Source organism: Lathyrus oleraceus, chromosome 3 (genome assembly GCF_024323335.1).
Source record: "Lathyrus oleraceus cultivar Zhongwan6 chromosome 3, CAAS_Psat_ZW6_1.0, whole genome shotgun sequence".
NCBI lineage: Eukaryota > Viridiplantae > Streptophyta > Magnoliopsida > Fabales > Fabaceae > Lathyrus > Lathyrus oleraceus.
In genome coordinates this window covers 369,733,373-369,760,914 of record NC_066581.1, presented here as the reverse complement: position 1 = coordinate 369,760,914, position 27,542 = coordinate 369,733,373, and the positions used below count along the sequence as shown (strand labels likewise).

Sequence of the window (27,542 nt, the reverse complement as noted above, 5' to 3'; positions counted from 1 at the left end):
CTGATCTTGCCTCGTCCAAGTGGTCCTCATCTTTGTTCGGCGGTTGGCCAAGGCTTGATCCTGCTCAGAAAAGTAGGTCTCCATGACAACTGAAGTAGAAAACTAGTCCCTTAGGTTTTGGACCGACATATAACCTTTGTGATCATCATAAGAACTTAATAACCAGCTCCAAACCTATGTGGGTCAATGTAAAAATTAGGTGAAGCTTGGTTGTCCAAGTCATCGTGCTCAAGGCAAACTCTTCCCACTGTTGCATTTGCTCTAACTTCTGCTGATAATGATGGACACCTTCAGGTGTTTGCTGCATCTCAGGACGGTCGATATCATTCTCTCCCTGCTCCTTTTGGTCGCTGACTAGATGAGGTAGGTGGAGGGTCTTATGAATGGAACTTGCTATGATTGGAATCATAAAGCTGATCATCACATCTTCTAGTGCGTCTGGACTCATGCCAACATGTATAATTCGTTAATAACACAAAAGTTCCCCTACTTCTTTGGGCGGCATCAACCATAAATTTGATATTCCGAGCAATTAACATCCCCGCATTAATAGGCTCCTCATGCCAGATTTCCATGAGAGATTTTCATCTTCTCACTATTAACTCGAATTAGGTTGGAACTGCTTCCAAGGTTTGGATTAAAAATGAAGCCTAAGCTTTTGGTATCGGGAAAATCTCTCTAATGTTAAACTTAATGTACCTATCCTAAGGCATTACCCACTCAAATCCTAGACGATAAAACTCTTCCAACATCTTCTGACTCATCTCATCAGACATACGTGACTTCCTACTATCTTGAACTCTACAACTTGTAGATGCTTGAAGATGAAAAAGTGCATTAATAGGTTGTGGAGAATATTCAATAATTTTACATCGAACATATGATATATACTCATAAAACTCTCGGTTAGAGGCGTTCACGTAAAAATCGAACCCAATGGTTTCATTTGTCTCATTAATCAACTTATTCGGGTAAGTCCATCCTCTTGTCTCCAACATTTTTCTCAACACTTCAAAATTAGTGAGATGCTCCAGATCAAAAGCACGTTCCCTCACAACTGTGTATTTCTGTATCTTCATGAATTTGTCTGTGCTTGCTTCCATTGCGAACAAATAAGTGGGGTATGCTGGAGCAATTTGAGATGGTCGTGGGGAAGATGATGGTGATGGACCAAAGATACGACTTCTCTTGGATGGTGCCATAATTTTTGTAAAAAGAGTGAAAACAAAAAGAGTTTGCAAGAAAAATAGAGAATAATTAGTGAGAAGAAGAGAGTTTTCAAGTTGGAATGAGAAAATAATGGCTGAAAAGCTACTTTTATAGGCCTGCCTCGCGCCTAACGCGTTTGTGTTAGCCAACGGTAGGGCCAACAATCATTAATCCAACAGCCAAAATCAAACGGTCAAAAAGCCCAACAATCAAAAATTTCAACGCGCCTGCATGAACAGGTAGCACGCCCACGTTTTTTCCAAGGGTAAATTCTATTTTTTCTACATAGAATTTTGCTTCCTCTCACTTTCTTCTTGCTACTTGCTACATCCAACGCCCTTTTAGTATTCTAGATATTCAACAAACAATTAACAACACCAATACAAAAACATTGCAAAACACGCAGAAATTTAAAATTAACGAAAATGAAATTTAATTGAACTGAATTTAAAATAATTTACTGAATCGTGGGTTTCCTCTCACGCGTCACTTGTTTAAGGTCACATGTCGGACTATAGAGCCTAAGGCTCCGTGAGCACCAGAGACACAATCTTCGATGTTTGTCATTAACTGGCAAGGCCTTGAGCTACTTTCATTTAACATTGGAGTCCATCGAGTTTCCAGGATCTTTCACTGTAACACTTCCATTTTCATAGATTTTCTGAATTATGTTAGGTCCGACTACTTTACTCATAAACACGCCTAACAACCTTTTTAGTCTAGACTTCTGCCATCGGACCCTCTGTCCCACTTTTAATTTTTCTTTTGTCGGTATCTGCTTCTTAAGTGATTGTAGTAATTTTCTCACCTTGTAGCATTGAGTCTGCTTTGTGGCTTTGAACAAATTTAAAACCACTTGTTCATTCTTGAACTTTAATGCTAACTCCCCTAACTCTACATCAATCAAAGCTCTTCCTGTTTCCAAGAACGGTCTTCCTAAAATTAAAGGGGTTTCAGTGTCTTGAGAGAACTTAGTCTTGAGATTCAACTAAACACCCGATGCCGGTTCAATCTAAAGAATCGATCTTGCAATAGATTCGCAAATGGAATGTTAAAGTCATGCAAAAACCATAGTGTTTCACCTTACCCATGGAGCATACAAAGGATCAGTGACATTAGCTTTTGGAAGAGTTCCATCGATGAATTTTTTCTTGTTCTTGGAGATCAAAACAATATACATAGATCTAGCTCAAGAATGGTAATTCTTGTTGTCTAAGGGTCGGGAAACAAGAATGAGAGTCAAACATTCATTAGGATGGAGATAATAAGGATCAAAGGAGTTTGTAGAGAAATCTCCATAATTGACAAGAGCTATTCGAGAAGAAGAAAAGAAGAAGAAAGAATCAGAGTAAAAGAAGGAGAAGGAATGTAAGAGAAGCGGAACTTGTTCGTTATACCATGTTAATGTGGTAACTTATGATACAAGCTACTCATTCTCATTATTCTCATTATGAAAGGCAAAGTGAAAACATGCATGAATAAATACAATAATGGATCACTTTATATATAGAGTCCAACAAAAAGTTGATTAGTTACAAACTTAATAGTCAGTCAAATAACCAACTATCTAACAAACTACTTGAAAAAAAAAACAATCTAGCACTTCTACATAATCACCTTATGTATCACTTATGTATCACTCTACCAACTTTAGTATTCTCGCTCAAGAGTTACAAATAATACAATGAAAAGAGACTCACTCCACAAGCGACCCACACACTCTTCTCTTATTCTTAGATTGCCATGCTCTATCATTGGATCCACTACTTTTACGAAAGAATATAAACTGACATCACTGACATAATGTATATTAATTATCCACATTTTACGGAAATTTCATTCTCCTAGTAAATTCATTCTCATCGAAATGTGGACTTTGGGATATTGAATTAAATAGTTTTTTGATGTCTACAAAAAAAAAACACTCTTATAAAGTTTAGTCTCAGAAATTAATTTCATCCATTATAGATATAGTTTTTTTGGTGACGTGGCGCTCCAGCGGAAAATGATAAGACTGACTAGTAACAACTAACAATTCAAGAAACGCCATTTACCACTAACTTGATATTCTCTCTGTTCCGCACTAACTATTTTTTCTCCCTCCTACACACGCGGAATATCCACTCTTTATTCCACACTATAAATAGAGTAACCGAAAACTTCATGCTCTGGATTTTCATTTCCATTTTCCAACAATGAAGTCACTTCTCTCGTTCCAACGATCTTTCATTCTCCTCCTCAATCTTCTTCCTCTCTTTCTCTCTTCCTGTAACTGCCACATTCCAACCACACTCGAAGGTCCATTTCTTCCCGTAACCGTTCCGTTCGACGTCTCCACGCGCGGCAACACCTTCGACTTGCCAGACACCGATCCTCGTGTGCGACGGCAAGTCGTGGGATTCGAGCCGGAGCAGATTTCTCTGTCTCTCTCTTCCACTCATGACTCCGTTTGGGTCTCGTGGATTACTGGTACGTACGAGTAACTCCTCTAACGGTATTTATCTCGTTTTAATTTTCCGGTGAGAGTTCCGTTATGGTTTCAACATTTTTTAATCGAATTATGGTTAATTGTAATTGATTATGGTAGATTCTTTTAGCGAAATTTTCTAGATAGATTTTTTCAAGATTACGGTTAATCAAATTACGTCGTTGTAGTCATAACGTTGGTTATGGACCTCTGTTAATGCTTTTACGTTCTTAATTTGATAGCGTTTACTAATTTATTCAATTATATAAAAAAAACTAAAATAAGAAAAATAGTAACAGTACTAGTTAAACGTGCATCTGCATCAGAAAAAGATCGTTGATGTTTTAGATAATTCAATAAAGATCAAGAAAAATAGTAACGTACTAGTTAAAATAGTAACTGTATTTGCCAAGTTTCTGCTCTGTATAGCCTTGTTGATGGACGTAGTTGATGATTTGAATATGCATTAACATGGATTTTGTTTTTATTTTTATTGGAACGGTGTTACTCATGTTGCGTTGTTGATGATGTGATATTATGATAAGATTAGGGGAATTTGAAATTGGTTACAACATCAAGCCATTAGACCTCAAAACCGTCTCAATTTATGATTAATAGTAATTGATTATGGCAGATTCTTTTAGCAAAATTTTCTAGATGGATTTTTTTAAGATCCTTGATGTTGTGGTCATAGTGTTGGTTATGGACCTCTTTTAATGCTTTTGTGTTCTTAATTTGATAGCATTTACTAATTATTCATTTATCAAATAAAAATTAAAATAAGAAAAATATTAACTGTATTTGCCAAGTTTCTGCTCTGTATAGCCTTGTTGATGGATTTACTTGATGATTTGAACATTAATTAATATGGATTTTATTTTTATTTTTAATGGAATGGTGTTATTAATGTTGTGTTGTTGGTACTACAATTTTATGATAATATTAGGGGAATTTCAAATTGGTTACAACATCAAGCCATTAGACCCCAAAACAGTCGCAAGTGTTGTTCATTATGGAACTTCAAGATTTGAATTAGGGAATGAAGCAGAGGGCCAGTCGCTAATATACAATCAACTTTATCCTTTTGAAGGCCTTCAGAATTACACTTCTGGAATCATTCATCATGTTCGACTCACAGGTGAACAATGCTTTTTGTTTCCTAGTTAGATGAATGGAACAAAGTAACACAGATAATTGTTTCTATTATTCTGTTTTAGGTTTTCTGATTTTTTTTTTGGCTAGTTTACTTTTTGATTAGAGAAGCATAGCATTTTACATGTCTAAAGTGAGGGGTGCACTATAGAAGGTTAATACCGTCATTAAATTTTTCAATCAATGATAAGATCCTAACAATTTCATAGTTTGTGACGCGCGCGCAGACACACACATTATCTAAAGTGCACCACTTATTTTAGAAAATCCACAGGTGTGAGGACGGAGGAGTACCTACCCTGCTACCCATCTTTAGCATTCAGATTATAATGTGTGTGTTAATCAGAGAAAATCATAAGAGATTTCATTATCTATGCAGTTTCTTTAATAAGTTATCAAAATAATTTTACTAGTCACAACTGTTTAACACTTATATACAGGTCTTCCATTGCCGAGAGAAGTTAATAATTTTAATTAACCTGTTGTACACTTATCATGTATTGGTATGGCAGGTCTATAGTTTAAATTATCTTCAGAGGAAAATTAGATGCTAGATAGATGAGCCCAGTGATTCAGAATGCTCCATGCAACTGATTCCACCATAATAAGCTAGTTGTAACTGTATGAAACTTTCACGTTTTAGTTTTTAACTAGCCTACATGGTATATGTAGGATTGGAACCAAGCACACTATACTATTATCAATGTGGAGATCCTTCATTACATGCCATGAGTGATATATACTATTTCAGAACCATGCCAATTTCTGGTCCACAAAGCTACCCAGGAAGAATTGCTATAGTAGGAGATCTTGGTCTCACGTATAATACGACTACTACCATCAGTCACATGACCAGTAACGAACCTGATCTTATCCTATTGATTGGTGATGTAAGCTATGCAAATCTGTACCTCACAAATGGAACTGGCTCAGACTGTTATAGTTGCTCATTTCCAGACACTCCTATACATGAAACCTACCAGCCTCGATGGGATTATTGGGGAAGGTACATGAAAAATTATATCATAACTAATAGTTTGTGGATGGCGAAAAAGTACCATGATATGATATTTTTATATTGCATCTTCTTATGCTTCTATAACTAAATGTTTCCAGGTTCATGCAGAGTCTAGTGTCTAGAGTTCCAATAATGGTGGTAGAAGGAAATCACGAAATTGAATTACAGGCTGGAAACAAGACATTTGAGGCTTACAGTTCTAGGTTTGCGTTCCCCTCCGAAGAAAGTGGATCGCCATCCACATTCTACTATTCTTTCAATGCTGGTGGTGTTCATTTTATTATGCTTGGTGGTTACATTAACTATGATAAAACAGGTATTTTCCTGTTTTACCCTTATTCACCATTCAGTTATATGCCTTGCATTGATTTATTTATTTTTGGCTTATTACTCATAAGTATTGTTTTTGTTGGCAATGGTTTTGTATCCTTGGTTTGAAAGATAGGCCAGAGGGAAAAGAAATTAAAAGTAGAAAATGAATTTTCTTGCTTTGAATTTGCGGTTATTGTCCACTGATGGATAGCAGATGAAAAAAAAGTAAAATAGAATATTGGAGTTGACTGTATTTATGGAAATACTCTGGCCTGTCTCTAAGTGATAGCAGGATTTATATTCTGGAATACAAGATAGGAAACGTAAAAACAATAAAAGATCAACTCTTTCTCATAGACTGATTTGTTTGGGGCCCTCTTAGATAATGTTTGGCTCATGTAGCCAATAGGTATTTCTTCGTGCATTAATACTGACCCTGCCCCTTTTCCTAATTATCTATATCAAAGTTTTTAAAAAAATTGGAACTGCAACACTAGAGTTGTTGGTATTTCAGTTTTAAGCTACTCCAAGGAATCTTGAGCTTTCCTTTCTTGTTTACAATCGTCGAACTTAATTTTTGTGTAAGGGGACAGACAATTTTCCCATAATTCTGCATAAACTTCTGTTAATAAATTGTTAGCCCCAAGAACCTATCAATTCTTTATATCCACCGAGGTAGGCCAATTTATCATATCCTTAGTCTTCTTTGGGGACAGACAATTTTCCCATAATTCTGCATAAACTTCTGTTAATAAATTGTTAGCCCCAAGAACCTGTCAATCCTTTATATCCACCGAGGTAGGCCAATTTATCATATCCTTAGTCTTCTTTGGGTCTGCAGAAGTTCTTTCTCGCAAATCAAATGCCCCAAGTACTCCAGCTGCCTTTATAATATCTCCTAGCTGTTGCATTCACTTTTAAGTAATAACCCAAAGGGTACCAAATCATTGACTTTATAATATTTTCCATTTCCCTGCCTTGTTATATGAGAAGCTTACCACCTTGGCAGGTGAACAATACAGGTGGTTGGAGAGAGATCTAGCTAATGTTGATAGATCAACGACTCCCTGGCTTGTCGCTACCTGGCATCCACCATGGTATAGCACTTATGTAGCTCATTACAGAGAAGCGGAGTGTATGCGGGTGGAGATGGAAGAGCTGCTATACTCGTATAGTGTGGATATAGTATTTAATGGACATGTGAGTTATCCTAAATCTAAATAAATAAAAGGATTACAATCCACTTAAGTTTGTTATCTTACAGATAATGAACTATAATAGGCATAGCCATGAAAAAAAATTGAAAAAGAAAAGTTTTATACGAATGGTGAAGGGCCATTTTATTGGGTCTGAAGCTGATTAGAACATTCATTTTAGTTAATTCGGGTTTAATTACTAATTTTGTCTGATGTGCTTCTCACCTATGTTCACTACAAGCATGTTATAAAGAGGTTAGCAATAAAGCATATAGACACTGGTAGTCAAATATTTATATGATTTAGGACTAAGCCCTTGCTTTTGATTTTTTCTTAAACTGATCACCAGGTTCATGCTTATGAGAGGTCCAATCGAGTTTATAATTATAAATTAGATTCGTGTGGTCCTGTACATATTGCTGTTGGGGATGGAGGTAACCGAGAGAAGATGTCAATTCCATTTGTAGACGAGCCTGGACATTGTCCTGATCCAGAAACTACTCCTGGCTCTTATATGGGTGACTTTTGTGCAACAAATTTTACATCTGGCCCTGCAGCAGGAAAGTTTTGTTGGGATCGCCAGGCAGATTACAGTGCTTTCAGAGAAAGTAGCTTTGGCTATGGAATTTTCGAGGTACTATTCCCTGCGAACCCATCCCTTTGTGCATTACAACATAGCATAGTAGTAGAGAAGTTACATTCAATAAATTGTTTCACAAGTTATGTCCCAGTGTATATTACCTGGAAAACAGGTAAGCATTCAAACCTCTGCTATATCATTTTAGGTTCTGATGCTATAAAACAATACTCATCAGCAACTTACATTATACCATACTTGGATTTATCACAAAATAGAACTTTGATTTTCACTTAGGCATTGTATACAGTAGGGGAAGAGAATGGAAGATTTTCATAAAGGAATGAAAACGCACACTTCTTACCAAACAATCCAAAAAATCATTTCCTTTTTTACTCTCTTTGTTTTCACTCTCCTTTCATTTGGAGACCAAACTAGGCTAGGTATATCATTTTCCAGCAAAGGCATTCCTGGCTCTTAAATAGTTGCAAAATCCAATTTTGATTTTTGAAATATAACCTCAAAGTCATTTGAGCCTTTAGCTTATAGAACCTTTAATTGACTGAACATGCATAGAAACTCATCTCTTACTCATATCTGACAGTGTGTTTATTGTGTTATACACAGGTAAAAAATGAAACATGGGCTTTGTGGACTTGGTATCGCAATCAGGACTCTTACAAGGAAGTTGGAGATCAAATTTACATAGTAAGACAGCCTGATATATGTCCTGTTGGCCAGAGGGTGTATAGCAATTGCGTTGCTTCATTTTAAGAAACATGAATAGTACATTAGCAGTCATTGATGAAAATGTCATTGTAGTTAAATAGGTAAATGTAAACATCTCTGGAAGGAGACTTAAAAGTTAGCAATCTACATACAGATTGTTAAATGAAAGTCCGTGTGACAGGACACTAAGGTCCAATACGTGCAATGACCCAATCATACATGCATAGATTCTAGAAGGTTGTAGAAGCTGTAGGAATAATAGATAGTTGGATATTTCCTGAATATAAGGGAATTTTCTGTTGTAAAAGAGAGGGAAGGGTAATGTGTAACTCATTCAAAAAATATTGTTAGAAGAAGTTCTCTCCTTAGGAGCATTAGCGAGTTCTAGTAACTCTGGTTTATCATTTTCTCTCTGCATTTCCATCATTGTAAGGGCTTTAAGTTCAACTATTTGCTATTAATCATACACTTTGTTACTTGTAAATTCTTTTTCCTATCGTATGATTAAAATTTGATCAAAATGGGAATGAAAAATGTGCACTTACATTAATGCAGCCTCACTCTATCTTGTTGCTTACACATACGCACTCGTTATTTGCATACTAAAGACAAGTATAGTTTTTTAACATTTGAATGATAACCTAAGCTCTTGAATATGTTTTGTTGGAAGCACACGTTCAGCTATTTGATTATCTGGAGCTCTGATAGTGATGATGTATATAATCTAATTAGAACATTCATGCTTTTCACTATCTCAGAACTTCAATTGTGCAGCTCAAACAAAAGAGATCCCGGAACATGAAAACAAAAAAACAAAAAATCAGAATATCTCAAGAATCTCTGTAATGAAATTATTGCAGAGTGGACAATTTCCCTTAGCCACCATAAGCTCCCTTGAACACATCCTGCAGAAACTGTGGCCACAAGGTGCGAAAGCAGCACCCTTGTGCTTCACCATGCAAATACAACAAGTGCCTTCCATAGCACCTTCTCCATGCTCATCATCATCTTCACCTTCATCATCGTCATCAAAGTCTTCATCATCACTCAATACATACCTTGACCCTTCTAATCCCATCTCTCTATCAGTCTCCTCCAGTAAGTCCATTAGCGACATCATCGTTGGATGCCCTCCTGAAGCTTCTGCATCTGCCACTGCTGCAGCTTCTGCCGCCTCCTGTGCTGCCACAGCCTCCCTCGCTGAAAGTGTCCTCCCTATGTCTAGGTTCTTGTCGTCATCGTCAGGTTCATCATCATCGAAGCTGTCCCGAAAAGTCACCACACGTCCTCGGTGAAACGGCTCCGACGACACATTGGTGGAATTTCGTCGTGAGAGTTGTTGCCGGAGATTTGCCCCACTAGGAAAATTGTCTGGGGAGTTGGCGGAGAAACGGGTGGAGCTTCGGCGACTGAACTGAGGTTTAGTGGCCGGAGCATGGTTGCCCTCCGATGGGTCAAGGTCGTCCACTTGGTGAGTCATGGGCTGGGTTGACATGTCTGAATCGTGGTGAGATTGTATTCGAACCGAGTCGCGACGTCCTAATTGGGAAAAACTTCTACTGTTTGGATTTTGGACAGGGATGTCTGAAGTTGGAATATGAATTGATGATGTCCAAGCAGAGCCAGCGCGCTTGAGTCGAAGCTTGTCCTTGAAGGCTTTCCAAGATCTTCCAACAAAAGAGAAATTGTTACCAACACAACTTTTAAAAAAGAACAAAACAATATAATCTTAAAACTAAAGTGTTGCTAAAAGATGATTTTAGTACCTACGGTCTTTTCTGTTGGTATCATCTTCTCTGATAATGTCAAATAAGGTTCCACTCTTGGATGGAGGTGGTTGGTTAGGTGTTGTTGCCGGATTGTCTAATGGAGGTGGTTGGTTAGGTGTTGTTGCCGGATTGTCTAATCTCCTTTTGGCCAATACGTCTTCAAGAGTCAAGCCGGTAAACTTCTCTCGACGATTCTCTGATGCTGACATTTCCTCATAAAAACATTATCTTCTGGCTACCTTCAATGTTCAAAACACAGACACAAACTACAACATCAAATTATAAGGGTTCCAAGGTGCACAAAGCTTGGTTTTGTTGTGTTTTTCTCATTGGGAGGATTTTGTTTTGTTTTTCTTACTTGGCTAGAAGTTTTTGACCGTACAAGAAGAAGCAAAACGTAAGACATTCAATGCACGCACATTTTTCCCGGGGAAAACTGTCTTCAGAGAAAATGTAAAGGCTATTAATTTGGAGAGAGACACAAATGCGTAAAATTTCATGATTTTCAAAGAAAGCTATATATAGTACGATTTTAATCTAATGGAGGGACCTCACCCTCTCTACTATGAAAGTTACAGTGTCAAAATGGACAGCGGTCCATCGGCTGACCTCTGCACCTGAAAAAAAAATGGTCGATCGGCTGGCCTCTGCACCTGAAAAAAAAATGATGGATTAGGTTGGAATTTTGTGTCCGCCTACCTGCTCAGCCCTCCCCGCTTTAAGTTCGCCCCGCCTTAAGTCTGTTAAAAAAATGGGTGGGTTGGTCCGCCAACCCGTCAACCTAATTATAAGCACTCAAAATATTTATTTTGATGGTTGACGGTTAAATTTGAACTATAATTTTAAAATACTCGTTGATGATTTTATTTTATATATTTATTTGTGAATATATGCGCGATATTTAAAATTTGTTAAAAAGATGTTTTACAAACAATTGTTCTAAAAAATAAGTGAAAAATCTAATTGAAATGTAAAAATAAGTTTATTAATCTATTAAAAAAATGAAAAATAAAAAAATAGACGGTTAAGTTTGTCGTCCGCCAGCCCACCATCTTGACGGGACATACTAGATTTTTAAACTCAATTTCACTTGGCAGGCTTGCCCGTCCCCGCCATCTTTTTTGGCAGACTTAAGGTGGGTCGGGGCAGATCACTCATTTTGCCACCCTTAATGAAAGTGGCTTTTAATCTAATCACCTTTGTTGCGGCTTTTGTTACTATTGAAATTTGTTATTTTTTCTTAAATGCATTTTTGTCCCCTATTTTAAACTTTTTAAAATTTAGTCCCCATATCTTAAAAATTAGCTTTTTGGTCCCTAAAATTTACCTCCCTTGCGATTTCCATGGATCCCGTCTATATGACCGTCTTATTAATGACATAACACATGTGTTGTACATCCACATCATATTTAATGAAAAATTTTAATTCACATTAATTAATTTTAATATTAATAAACAATTTTAATTTAAATAATAATTTTAACTAAATTTTTATTAATGTCTTTATTAATGGAAACCCATTCATCGTTTCCAACTTGCCCTAACCGTCTTCATCTTCTAGCTTGATTTCAATCACGAATTTTATTTTCCATTTTCAATCCTCCATTTTTGTTTCCTTCCCAAGTCGTCTTCCTCCCTTAAGATGTCTAAGAAATCTGTTTCAAAAAATAGTTACAGAAATCGTTCGTTGAGATACGAATGTCATTGTGGTATGGATGTTATATTGATGACAGCATGATCTGATGCAATCCAAGATGTCGTTTCTATGATTGTGGAATGTATAAGGTGTGATTTCCTTTATGCTATTTTTGATGTTCTTCTCTTTTATGTTATATCGCTACTGATGCATCTTCATTTTACTCCATTGATTTCTCTAGATGTAAGAATACACGAAATGTAGCCACTTTGTTTGGTTGGATGAAGAAATGCACCCAAGGACAAAGAAATTTATTTCGTCATTACTATATAATTTGAATGATGAGAAGCAAAAGGTGAAAGATGCCATCAGGAAAGATGAAGAAATGAAGATGAAGATGAAATTATTGAAGAATCATTTGAAGCTCAACTAGATGATTACCATGGTTGTGTTAATTATATATGTTGTTTCAACAATAATGAAATAGTATCTTAGTTGAATTGGTGTTGTATGCTTAGGTTATTTTTTGTAACATTGTTGGTTTAAGTTGAAAGGTCCAACATGTTTATGTTATGTGTTGTAACATGTTTAGATTATGTGTTGTAACATGTTCTATGTTAAAAGATACAATATTGTATAACTTGACTTGATAATGAAATAAAATTATAATATTGTGTATCAATTTGTAACATTTGATGCCATGACTTGTTGATTTACTTATAACAGACCATAAAATTTACTTGATTATGAAATGAAATAATCATAACAGTTGAATAATCAGTTGCATAACAAATCATAACTTGTTGACTTACTTATAACAGATCATACAGTTTACTTGATTTAGAAATGAAATAACCATAACAGTTGAATAACCAGTTGCATAATAGATCAAAACTTGTTGATTTACTTATAACAGACCCTAAAGTTCACTTGATTTTGAAATGAAATAACCATAATAGTTGAATAACCAGTTGCATAACAATTGCATAACAGGACCTAACTTGTTGATTTACTTATAACAGGCCAAAAAATTTACTTGATTTTGAAATGAAATAACCATAATAGTTTAATAACCAGTTGCATAACAAATCATAACTTGTTGACTTACTTATAACAGACCATACAGTTTACTTGATTTTGAAATGAAATAACCATAACAGTTGAATAACCAATTGCATAATAGATCAAAACTTGTTGATTTACTTATAACAGACCATAAAGTTCACTTGATTTTGAAATTAAATAACCATAATAGTTGAATAACCAGTTGCATAACAATTGCATAACAGATCCTAACTTGTTGATTTACTTATAACAGACCAAAAAATTTACTTGATTTTGAAATGAAATAACCATAATAGTTTAATAATCAGTTGTATAACAAATCATAACTTGTTGATTTACTTATAGTAGATCATAAAGTTTACTTGACTTTGAAATGAAATAACCATAACAGTTAAATAACCAGTTGCATACTGGTTGATATTAGATCAAAATATCATAACAGATCATATTACAACTGGTTTATACCATTTCATGAGCAAACTACAACTTGTTCATAACAGACCACATTGGTTCATAACATACCACATTACATCAAAAAGATAATGGTTCAAAAACATACCATATTGGTTTATAACATACCACATTACATCAAAAAAAGTCATGGTCACTACAATAAATAATGCTTTTTATGAGAGAGCTTTCACCACGAACAATATAAAATTGATGATATATGTAACGGGAGCGCCTTGTTTCCTACAGTTTTATTTTTTATATGGAACAAAAAATACGCCTTTAATTTTTATAGACTTTACGTCGGGTATGTTACCTCGATTTTCATTAAATCCGAGATAAATAATCTAATTTTTTATTCTTTTTGGAACCAAAAAGACGCCTTTATTTTTTATAGATTTTACGTCGGATATGTTACCTCGGCCTTTAGTATAACCGCGATAAATACTTTTTATATTTTTTATTCACTCAGTGTCTACCTCATTCACTTCTCGAGCCTTAGCGAAAGAACACTTCTTCTCCATCCAACGAAAGAACACTTATTCTCCAAGGTGCCCTAGCGAACCAAAAAACTCTCTCACCATTATTCTCCGATATATTATTGTTGTTGTTGTTGTTCTTGTTATTGCTTTGGTCCATTACCGTTGTTCTTGTTATTCTCCATTACTGTTGTTCTTGTTATTCTTTTTATATTTTTTATTCCCTCAGTGTCTATCTCATTCACTTTTCGAGCCATAGCGAAAGAACACTTCTTCTCCATCCAACAATAGAACACTTATTCTCCAAGGAGCCCTAGCGAACGAAAAAACTCTCTCGCTATTATCCTCTGGTATATTATTATTTTTGTTGTTCTTCTTCTTCTTGTTGTTGCTTTGGTCCATTACTGTTGTTCTTGTTATTCTCCATTACTATTGTTGTTGTTAAGAAGCTTTAATTTTGTCGATTATGTACTATTTTTATTTTTTTCCAGAAGCTTTATGTGATTATGGATCGTAGTTGGATGAAAGTCAATGGATTAAATAAAGAGTATGAGAATGGAGTGAAACACTAGATAGTCAATTGTTCTTCAAGTTAAACATCTTCCCGATAGTACGGATGAAAATCAAGATTTTAACTATGAGATGCCTTGTTTAGCAACACATGTACGTCAAGCATCTGAAGAAAATGATTCAGATGATGTGCATGCTATTCTTCGTGATCATGAAGAGGGGATATGAAAAAACTAGTAAGTAAATGTTTTATATCCTTTTGAAATATATAATTAATTATTTTACTCCTTTTTAATCATTATACTATATATTTAAAGTTGTTGTTGATTGACCTAATTAATTTTAAATGTTGTTCAAACTACAGATGCTTAAGGACCAGTGACAAATCCTATTGGACAACCTATAAAACATTCCATTTTGGTTATTGCTTTTGTTTCATAATCCTCTGTTTTAGTTTTGATGTAAAACTATAAAGTGTGTGCCATTTTGGGTTTGCATTTGGTTTAATAAATTAATATTTATGGTACAATGTTTTAGATTGAGAAATTGGCAAAATGTACAATGTTTATGTTTCAGGAATCTGCAAAATATGTTTCCATAAAATAGATGATGTGCATGTTATTCGTCGTGATCATGAAGAAGAGATATGAGAAAACTAGTAAGTAAATGTTTTATATCCCTTTGAAGTTTATAATTAATCATTTTACTCCTTTTTAATCATTGTACTATATATTTAAAGTTATTTTTTATTGACCTAATTAGTTTCAAATGTTGTTCCAACTATAGGTGCTTAAAGACCATTGACAAATCCTATTGGACAACCTACAAAACTTTCCATTTTAGTTATTGCTTTTATTTCATAATCTTTTGTTTTAAGTTTGACGTAAAATTATAAAGTGTGTGCCATTTTGGTTTTCCATTTGGTTTAACCAATGAATATTTACGGTACAACGTTTCAGATTGAGAAATTGACAAAATGTAAAATGTTTCTGTTTCAGGAATCTGCAAAATATGTTTATATAAAATAGATGATGTGCATGTTATTCGTCGTGATCATGAAAAATGAAATGGAAAACTAGTAAGTAAATGTTTTGTATCCTTTAAAATTTATGATTAATCATTTTACTCCATTCTAATCATTGTACTATATATTTAAAGTTGTTGTTGATTGACCTAATTAGTTTCAAATGTTGTTCAAACTATAGGTGCTTAAGGACCATTGACAATTCCTATTGGACAACCTACAAAACTTTCCATTTTGGTTATTGCTTTTGTTTCATAATCCTTTGTTTTAGTTTTGATGTAAAATTATAAAGTGTGTGGCATTTTGGATTTAAATTTGGTTTAATCAATGAATATTTGTGGTACAATGTTTCAGATTGAGAAATTGGAAAAATGTATAATGTTTCTGTTTTAGGAATCTGCAAAATATGGTTCTATATTTGTCGCATTACGCGAAAAACCGGCGGGAAAACGAAAACAACAGAGCCGCCACCGTGCGTTATTTATCCCAAAAGAGGGAAAGGAAACGCTCGAAGTAAACCTGGAAAAGACATGGTCTCGCGACCAGAGAGAGATGGGATCGGGAGTCGGTTATGCGAAGGGAAGGTATTAGCACCCCTACGCATCCGTCGTACTCGACGGGATCCACGCACAAAAGGAAGGATAAGGTTGCTAAAAAACTGCTCAGACAAACTGCACAAGGCTGAAAGGAACACACAGAAAGACAAAAGAAACTAACTCGGCAGGATATCGCATCCTGGGCCTACGTAGTCTGTCAAGCACAGACATCAGAGTCAACGTAGTTCGGGACAGGGGGAACGTGCTCGCTAGGATGTCGCATCCTATGCATACGTATCTTCTCGGACGAGAGAAGAATCAGAGCACTCGTAGCTCGGCTAACGCACGCCAAATAAAACCACACAGGAAACCGACTGTCAATCGCTGGGCTTACGCCAGACTCCACACAAACAGGCAAACATGGAGGTTGAATGTCAATCGCTGGACTTACATCATACTCCGAACCCACAAACACACACTGGAAACCAACTGCCAATCGCTGCACTTATATCAGACTCCAAACAAAACAAACCAGACACAGGAAACCAACTGCCAATCGCTGGACTTATGTCAGTCTCCAAACACACACAAAGGGGTTGAAAACAAAAAGGGCGCCCGGAGAGATCAGCTCATCTCCTGCCTACGTACCTCATCTGGTATGAGGATCAGGGCGACGTAGTTCCCCTACACAGGGAAGGAACTTCTAACCTAACCAGAGACTGGGAAATGACAAACTAGAAGGGAGACTAACTCGAGCCTAATAGTTATCATGCAAATTCACCATGGTCCTAGGTTGAAGTTTCTAGCTAACTTGCACAGGGAGCAAGCTAAACCTAAACAGCACAGGCAAAGCACAAGAGCAAGCATACACACAAATAGCACACACTATATACAAACAAAGTGGGCTCACACAGGGTTAGGCTTTAGTCAAGGGGTCATGTCAACCTCGACAAACAAGCCACTGTATCAGGGTGAAGTTAGCTCTTAACCCTAACATTGAGAGTTAGGGTGAAGCAGATGAAATAGGAAGTGAGGGGTGTGCCTCACAGCTCTTATCCCTGGTCAGGGAGAGCTTTGAATAATAGAAGGTGTGGGAGTTCAGAAAGTAGGAACTCTTCTCCACAAGAATTAGACTCTATAGATCTTGGGTTAAGATCCACAAGGCATCAACATGTAATGTGAGCCAAGGGATGACACACTGAATAGCAGGAGATGGACTACACATCTCTTGTGTCTTCCAATTGCCTTATCAAAGGACTTTTCCTGCTTAGCACAAAAATAAACACACAAAGACATTGCCTCTTAAGGAGGACTTCAGACAGGTGCCTGGCCACATAACAGGCCAGGTCTTCCAGACTACATGAAGAAGAGAGATTATACCTCAATGCTCAAGCAATCAAGCAAAGCAAAAGCAAGTTCACAATGAACTTAAGCAACTAATGTACCTGAAAACAATCTAACTTAGTCAGTATACAACTCAAAAGTCAAACAGAATAGTCAACAGTCAACAGTCAACAATAGTCAAACAAACAAAGCAACAAGGTGCAAGGCACAAGCTCAACTCAAAGGAGCTAAAAGCAACCTACAAAACAAGTCAAGATTAGTCAACATTCAACAATCAACCAACTTTAAGCAAATGAATCAATCTCCTCAAGGCCATATGCTTCTTATCCTGAAAACAAAGCTCAAACATAAGCACCAACCACTAGGACAAGGCCTAGGGTCAAAGAGGGAGAAATAATTCAAAACAGAACATGAAAATTGACAAGAATCAAGCTCAATCAAATAAGAACAATATCCAAGTGGTCTCATGTCCATAGCATTCACCAAAGTAATTTCACAAATCAAATAAGGCAAAGCATACAAATTGAAAGCTCATTGAAGCAACAGAATGAACAAATCCACATTAATTCAAAAATGGCTCAATAAATTTCAAGAAAAATCATGGCTAAACAGCACACATCACATGATCATCCCCCCAAAAATTCATGGCATTTGGAATAGTAGAAGCATGGTAATCAAATTCATCAAGTCATGGTAAGCACAAACAAGCTCAAATAAGGCATCAAATGGTGCATCAAGTTCACACAAGCCTAAAACAGAATTGACAAATGATAAATGTCCCAAACCAAAGCCACAATAAACTTCAAAGTGCCTAGAATCCATGTACCAAATTTCAAGTTCATATGATAAACATCAAGCATTTCACAAATCATTGAAGTTCATGACTATCCAAAAGTCCATAAATGGTAATCCAGAAAGAAAAATACCAAACAAATCAAACATCATTCCAAAAAATCCACAAAAACTCATGAGCAATCCTAACATCCAGAAGAAGCATCATGCAAAAAATCACGTCATTTAGCATTTATTTGGCATGGCAAAGAAAATCAACAAGTTGAGCAAGAAATGGTGTGACACACATTGTCACACCTTCATTAACCAGATCATATCTCAACAACCAGAAATGAGAAAAATACAAACTCTATACCAAAATGTCCCTAAGGATGTCTAGTTTCAGCATGTCAATTTTCACATTCATTGGATCAACCATCATTATTTCACAAAGAAAATGGCAAGCAAGGTACAAGATAGCATATGCATACACAAACCCTAGGCTAAAACATTTTTCAACCGAGCACAAATTCTGGAAAAATAGCCAAAAAATAGTAGACATCATGAGGAACAAAGTGCAAAAAATCTCACATCAATTGGATCATTATTCATGGAGTTATGATTTTTTGAATGAATGAAAAAATAAAAAAAGCATGAAACCATGGTACATGAATGGCATGGAACATATGAAATAAAATGCAAAAGGATTATTTGGATTTGGCTGAGCCAGGGATCGAAGCCTGGGCGCTTTCAAAATGTGGTGCCTGGTGCTAAACGCACCGTTTCACTTAAGATTGGCTCTGGCCAATCAGAGCGCTGCATGCACCAATCAGAATGCACGATTCTCACAAACACATGCACAAATCTGGAAATGCGCTAGGAAGGATCAAACACAGTTCTGGAAACGAAAACCCTAGGTGTTCATCAATGTTCATCGTGTTCATCATCCTCAAGAACAAACATCCACAGAAATTCACAATGAGCATACCAATAGACTCGTCATTCATCATACATCACATATCCACAACTAATTTAACCTAATTCAGCACATGTTCAAAGAATCGAGCAAGAAAAGTTTCATCCATCAAACTTTAAACTACAATAACTATGTCATTTCTCCACGAAAATCATGGATCTAAAGCTCAGCATACTCTATGTTCAAAGATCTACCAAAAGCATACAATAATTTCATGAATCATGAGCATCGAATTCTAACCTTGCTGGAGCAACAGAAGTGGAATCGTGCAATTCAAGTCCTGGAAAGCTGAAACAGATGTTCTTCCAAGCTTAGATGAATGAATGGATCAGGAAGAATAGCTCAATTGTGCTTGCTTTGTCCAGAAACTTCAACTGCCATGAAAGGATGCAATGTTCAACAGTCTCGATTCTTGAAGAATTCTTCTGGATCTTGCTTCCAAAACCTTCAATGATGCTTGTGGATGATGAACAAATCAAGAACAATGCAATGTTTATGCAGAAACTTGATGAAAAAGTGAGAGAAAAAGTTTGAAGAGATTTTTCAAAATGGATCTAGATCTGAGATTTTGATGTGTTAATCAAGTTTCTGTTATGATTAGGCTATATATATGTTCTGTTAATGATGCATGCTAATCATGATTAAGCAAATGCCAAGGATTAGTGAGATTGAGGTGTTATGCCAAATTGGAAATTCACCCTCATGTGCATGAAAAGGATGCTACAGTGCACGGATTATGCTTCAATTCACTTGCAAAACCTGTTTTGAGCCAAATGCACATGATTGGAAGTGAAAACAATGCATATTTTTCAAATTGTAATTTTCCCTCCAAATTCCAAATGAAAATGTCAAAAATTTTGTAATGGAAATGCATGATATGTGATGCATGTTTTGGATAGTTCATGTTAAAACAAGAATTTTGCAAGAATAACCACTTCATTTGGCCTTTTGGTTCAAAAGTTATGCACTTGTGAAGTTCAAATTTGCTTGACAATGATTGATCCATAACTTGCCAACCACACATGGGAAATGGATGTTCTTGGACTTTTTGGAAAGGTGAGAGCAAGATCTTCAACTTTCATGTTGGACAAAATTCCATTTGAAGCTTTCTTGATGATGTAAACTTGAGGAGAATACCTTTCCATTTTTGGCAATTCCAAATTACAGGTCACTTATTATTTTTAGAAACTTTTCATCTGACCTCAAATTCTTCATTGTTGATGTTTGCAATGTCAAATGAGACTTGTATGGACATGAATGAGGCCTCTCTAACCATCTCCCACCTTCAAATCCATGGTTGAATTGACAGTTGACTTTGGTTGACTTTCTAGGGTTTCAGATGAATTGCATCTTGACTGATGAACTCTGAACATCCAACCTTTGGCCAAACCACTTAAAAATGATCCCTAGGTCACATGAACTCATTGAATTAACCCTAGGGCTTTGGTCTCATGGAAAATGCACTTGCTTGCTTTCACAACTAAATCTCCTGACCAGTTGACTGATGACTGTTGTACTATGCAATGGACAATGCAAATGTTAATGACCTAAAATGAAAATGAATGTACAAAAATGGGAGGTGCAAATTTGAGGTGCTACAATATTCAAGAATATGGTTCTATAATATATGTGTAAACGACAGTACAAAGAAAATGCATCCCCTCGATGTTTACATAAAACCGTGGTAATAACATTGAGATATTACCTTGGTGTTTACATAAAACCGAGGTAATAACATTGGGCACGCCATCCAATTCTAAAAATAATAAAAATGTTGATACTGGGGACCGAACTCACAACCTTTTAATTTCTAACCTTGATTTTAAAAACACCAAGGTAACAAGTGATTGCTTTTCATGTCGCCCTTCGTTACCTCGCCTGTGTAGTCGAGGTTAAATGCACTTCGCGGTCGATGTTAAATGCTTTTCATGACTCATCATTTTCCTTGTTTCTCAGCTTCTTTGGATGACCAATGGCTCGTCTCATAATAGGAGGATAAATTGGCACATGATAAACTATAGGCCACAACTATGGTCCATTTGTTGGAAATACAATATTTGAGTAGGTCTTCTCAAAAGTTAATTTCCTGGAAAAAAACCATAAACATAATCAATGATACAAATCATACAAACCAAAACATAATCAAAGAATTTAAAATCTGAATTATCCCTGTAATACTCAGCCACATAATTTTCAAGTTGTTTTTTTATGTTCCAAATGCATGTGATTACATGACATCAAGATATCTCAGACAAATCCCATTTTCTACATGAACATGTTTCATTTTGAAGATAGATACAATATGTATCAATCTTATTGGTCACACCGAAAATTGAAAGATCATCATCTCCATGCCATGTTGGAGTCCATCCATTTACATGTTTTTAATTCTTCTCGATGACCAGCTAGATTCTAGGACAAATAACTCCATCATACCCTTGCAACAACTCCTTCTGTTTTGTGATCCTCTTTATTATATAATGTTTGATTCCCTCCAATAAAGTGATCATTGACTTGTCTCTATATTCCAATATTGCCATGTTAAAAGCCTTGCACATGTTGTTTACTTGCATATCACACTTTGTATATGTCTTGAGATGTGATATGGTCCAAAGTTGTGCATGGGTATCCATCATGTCCTTCTATGCACCTTCATTCAATTTTTTCATTTTATGCATTTCTCTTTCCCATAATGGTTCTGTAGTTCCCCTAAATGATTCCCACATCACCTCTTTTAACTCCAAACCAGGGTATTTATTCTTCCAATTACCATGTAGATGCTTGACATAAAGTCTTTGCTCCACACGGGAAATAATGCCCTGAATTGCATGTAAATGTTTTTTTATGTTCCAAATGCATGTGATTACATGAAATCAAGATATCTCAGACAAATCCCATTTTCTACATGAACATGTTTCATTTTGAAGATATACACAATATGTATCAATCTTATTGGTCACACCAAAAATTGAAAGATCATCATCTTCATGCCATGTTGGAGTCCACCCATTTACATGTTTTAATTCTTCTGGATGACCAGCTAGATTCTAGGACAAATAACTCCATCATACCCTTGCAATAACTCCTTCTGTTTTGTGATCCTCTTTATTATATAATGTTTGATTCCCTCCAATAAAGTGATTATTGGCTTGTCTCAATATTCCAATATTGCCATGTTAAAAGCCTTTCACATGTTGTTTACTTGCATATCACACTTTGTATATGTCTTGAGATGTGATATGGTCCAAAGTTATGCAGGGGTATCCATCATGTCCTTCCATGCACATTCATTTAATTTTTTCATTTTATGCATTTCTCTTTCCCATAATGGTTCTGTAGTTCCCCTAAATGATTCCCACATCACCTCTTTTAACTCCAAACCAGGGTATTTATTCTTTCAATTACCATGTAGATGCTTGACATAAAGTCTTTGCTCCATACGGGAAATAATGCCCTGAATTGCATGAAGCAACCCCTGTCACATATAAGAAGGCAAAGAAAATGATATAAGACAACATAAGATATTATACATGACATAAGAAGGCAAAGGAAATAACATAAGACAACATACCTTATGTTGGTCAGAAATAAATCCATATGCTCTTTGATTGAATGCACTTAAATCTTCCAATAGAAGATGTAAGAATCATTCCCATGAATCTTTGGTCTCAGCTTCAACAACTGCACATGCAATTTGAAATATTTGGTTGTTACCATCCATGCCTATTGCATAATAACTATCCTTTTGCTTCCACTAGCCTCACCTAAAGTTTCAAGAGTTAATAATTTGGTTCAATCTATCTAATCGGAATCTTCACTGGCCCCATCAACTTCATCATCATCACTATACTCACTTACAACATAATCATCATCATCATTCAATTCAACTTGTTTATTGTTGACTTCAACATTAGACTCATTGATTTCAGCTTGTTCATTATAAACTTCAGCATTACCCTCACTAACTTCAGGATCACCCTCACTAACCTCATCTTGTTCATTATTAACTTAAACATTTCCCTCATTGACTTCAACTTGTTCATCACTCAAATCAACATTAGGCTCATTCACTTCAACATTTGGATGACTAAAACCAGTATATTATACATCATCCTCATTAATGTAGTTATCTAATTCACTTGGATCCACAATCACATGGGGGTGGGGTCAGATACTTTGTGCTCCATATATACATCTATCACCTCATGTCCTACAATATCTTTGGAAAACTACAACACTTCCTTATCATTATTCAATGGTCTAAGACCACGTGCAAAGCTGAAGACAGGGTTCCAATACCACAAATACTTTATGTGTACATAACCCTCACTTTTAATCAATCTCTCCACATCCATGTATGAGATGAAATCCATATCCCACTGCAAATTCATCTCAGTTACCTCTCCACCAACATACCACTTAATAGGTTCAGAAACTAATTTCCCCCTATGGTGTATTCTTAACCTAACCTTATTAATTTGACTTGGCCTGAAAATTTATTGAATACATTTGGAATAAGTTAACATTCGATAGGATCACAAAAAAACATTAAACAAACATAGTGGACCACAACATTATAATAATACACGTTACCAAGAAACAACTACGGGACCACTACAAGTTAACATGAATGAAAAGGACAGTGGACCACAACTAAACATATAACACAAAAAACAAAACAACTGGGACATGGTGACACTCTAAAGGGTACAAGAAAATATACCTTAAATAGAACTTCACTTGTCCACTAGTCATATTTGCGAATCCTAGAACTTTGTGTTTTGTGTTTGAATCAGTGTGATTGAGTGGAATTAGAGTTCTTCGTGTTCTTCTTCAGAGAGAGAGAAAGGGAAATGTAATTAGGATTCAAAAGGAATTGTGACTCTTGGAAATGTAACATTGTCATTTTACAAAGTTTAAAGTTAAATTAAAATTATTTACATAAATTATAAATATTTTATAAATTGAAATATAAGTAAAAATCATTTAAATATTCAAAAAATGTGACATGGATCCACAGTGGCATTGCCACATCATTAATGAGCTTGCCAAGTGTTCAAAAGTGGATGGGGACCATGGAAATCTCAAGGGAAGTAAACTTTAGAGACCAAAAAGCTAGTTTTCAAAATGAGTTCATGAATTTACCACTACATAAACATTTGAGTTTATCCATAGCTTGATGGTCATGAATTTACCACTACATAAACATTTGAGTATAGGTGTGCACCAAGCATGCGTTTACTCAGAATTCACATGAATGTGCTTCTACTGTCTTTTTATTCTAAATTTAGTTAACATGTTTTTGATTTGAAAGACTAATAGTCGTTTCGAACCTGATGTGCTTCAAACACTCGACTATTAAGGGGTGTAAAGAGATGTGCATCTCTCGATCCTTTGTCTTTCAATTTGTATTTAAAAAAAGATTTTTGCATATAAACGACTTGACATTGGATCAAGCGTCTCAAAAATGATTATGAAAAAGAGTTTGAATGAATGGTCGATGATGAAATGGATTTGAAGTTGGAATGGTGGAAATGGTGTTTACCAAGTGTTTTTGAAAATGGAATTTGGTGTTGACCAAGTATTTTTATTACTTTAAAAGATTGATTTTATTCTTTGTTTTTGTCTATGATTTAATTACTTATTTTATTCTAACTAATAAAAGCAATAAAGATAATTAACAAATACAAATAAAGAGTGGAGAATACACTTGTTAATTGAAGAATATGAGAAAAATGCAACAAGACAAATAAATAATAAAAGTGATATCAAACAATCAACATAAATAAACGAAATAAGAGAAAATAAATTCCAAACACAAATATAAAAGAAAGTTCATTCTTTTAAAAGAATTTTTTTTGTTATTTTTAAAGGTAAAATAATAATAACTATTTTTATTTTTTTAGACAGTAATATATATATATATATATATATATATATATATATATTATTTTTGATAAAAATAAGTCTAAGTATAAACAAATCTAAACATAAGAATAAAAATAAATATTAAATTAATATCTCTCTCCTTTTTTTTAAAGATTTTTTAGAAACTTAATCTTTTTTATTTAATAAATATATTTTTATTATTTTACTACTAATAAAAAGAGACAAACTAACATAATAATTAAAAAAGAGAAACTAAAAAAAAGTCTTAGGGGGAAGTATTTTTGTGTAGAAAGTCGAAAGGGACCGTTACCCAATCCAAACATCTATATCTATATAATATATTAAATTGGAATAACATATTATCTTAAGGATATTTCAACTATTTTTGTGTCACATCATCTAAATTCTTAAGTGACACATTCTAAAACTCTTCTTTATTTTTCAAAAAGAAAATGCAAATCCTTATTCTCTATGAAAGATTGTGGGTTAGAATCCTAACAAACACAAAAAATATAATATTTTCATAAATATTTGTATCAACTATTTCTTTCTCACTATAATTTTATTATTATAGTTTTATAGAAAAAGAAAAAAATTAAAATTCTACTTTAACAATTTTAAAACTTAGCTACTAAAATATAAAAATAATGTGCATCACATGATCCATATGTAAACAACTTAAAATAAATATCTAAATAAGATACATGTATAAAAAAGAAATGATATGAAAATAAAAAATAAACCATCGATTATATCTTTTATAATTACTTAAATTTGTAAAAATAAATTTTATATGTCACTCTCAATTTATGGACATATATTTTCCTTTTTATATTACATTAATTCATATTGTTGTTCAAAAAAATATATTGACTATATTTGTCAAAAGAAATTCACAATACATTATTATAATATAAAAGTAGTAACTATATCGGTAAAAAAAACTCTAAAAATAATTAAAACTCACATATTAAATCTTTAAAAAAATCTATCTATCTATATAATATATTAAATGGAATCATGTATTATCTCAACCATACTTCAACTATTTTTGTGCCACATCATCTAAATTTCTACGTAACACAATCCAAAATATTTTTTTACTTTTCAAAAAGAAAATGCACATATTTATTCTCTATGAAAGGTCTTGGGTTTGAATCCTAACAAATACAAATATTTATTATTTTCATAAATTATTGTATCAATTATTTCTTTCTCACTATAATTTTTTTATTGTAGTTCTATATAAAAATATTTAAAGTTTTACTTGAACAATTTCAAATTTTAACAACTAAAATATAAAAATATTGTGCATCACATAATACATATGTAACAACTTAAAATAAATATCTAAATAAGATACATTTAGTAAAAATAAATCACCGATTATATCTTTAATAATTACTTAAATTTATAAAAATAAATTTTATATGTCACTCTCAATTTACGGGCATATATTTTCCATTTTACTTTACATTAATTCATATTGTTGTTCAAAAAAAAAATATTGACTTATTTGTCAAAAGAAATTCACAATACATTATTATAATATAAAACTATTAACTATATCTGCAAAAAAAAGTTTTAAAATAATTAAAACGCACGTATTAAATCCTTAAAAAATCTATCTATCTATATAATTTGTTAAATGGAATCACTTATTATCTCAGTGACGCTTCAACAATATTTGTATCACGTCATCTAAATTCTTATGTGACACAATCCAAACATTTCTTTAATTTTCAAAAAGAAAATGGACATACTTATTCTCTATGAAAGATTGTGGATTCGAATCCTAACAAACACAAAAATATATTATTTTTATAAATTTTTGTATCAACTATTTATTTCTCACTATAAAATTTTTATTGTAGTTCTGTATAAAAAAAATTAAGTTTTACTTGAACAATTTCAAAACTTAACAATTAAAATATAAAAATATTGTGCATCACATAATACATATGTAAACAAATTAAATTAAATATTTAAATAAGATACATGTATAAAAAATAAATGCGAATGAAAATACAAAACAAACCACCGAGTATATCTTTTATAATTACTTAAATTTGTAAAAACAAATTTTATATGCCACTCTCAATTTACCGGCTTATATTTCTCTTTTTATATGTCATTAATTTATATTGTTGTTAAAAACAATATTGATTATATTTTTCAAAAGAAATTTACAATAAATTATTATAATATAAAAGTATAAACTATATATGAAAAAAAAGTCTTAAAATAATAAAACTCAATATAAAAAAAAAAAAATTAACATCCGCGCATCACGCAGATCTCAATCTAGTTAACCATAATTATGCAATTGGGTCCTATTCGGTGCCATATCAATATTGTATTTGTAGTGTTTCACAAACACTTCCACTAAATCCCTCCAGTTTCTGATGTACGTTCTCTCCAAGTGCATATACC

The 27,542-nt window shown here is 34.1% G+C and overlaps 2 protein-coding genes across 2 annotated transcripts; one reads left to right on the top strand and one right to left on the bottom strand.

Annotated features, from left to right (window-relative positions):
• The first annotated feature begins 3,272 nt into the window (after nucleotides 1–3,272).
• On the top strand, nucleotides 3,273–9,144 carry LOC127127764 (purple acid phosphatase 15). The gene is made up of 7 exons (XM_051057037.1): nucleotides 3,273–3,678; nucleotides 4,623–4,814; nucleotides 5,501–5,834; nucleotides 5,945–6,162; nucleotides 7,168–7,358; nucleotides 7,704–7,988; nucleotides 8,559–9,144. Exons 1-7 carry the CDS (start codon nucleotides 3,405–3,407, stop codon nucleotides 8,703–8,705), a joined length of 1,641 nt encoding a protein of 546 aa, XP_050912994.1. The 5' UTR covers nucleotides 3,273–3,404; the 3' UTR covers nucleotides 8,706–9,144.
• Nucleotides 9,145–9,319: 175 nt separating this feature from the next.
• LOC127127765 (uncharacterized) lies at nucleotides 9,320–10,911 on the bottom strand. The gene is made up of 2 exons (XM_051057038.1): nucleotides 10,427–10,911; nucleotides 9,320–10,327 (listed from the first exon to the last, which is right to left on the bottom strand). Exons 1-2 carry the CDS (start codon nucleotides 10,636–10,638, stop codon nucleotides 9,481–9,483), a joined length of 1,059 nt encoding a protein of 352 aa, XP_050912995.1. The 5' UTR covers nucleotides 10,639–10,911; the 3' UTR covers nucleotides 9,320–9,480.
• Between the last annotated feature and the right edge of the window lie 16,631 nt (nucleotides 10,912–27,542).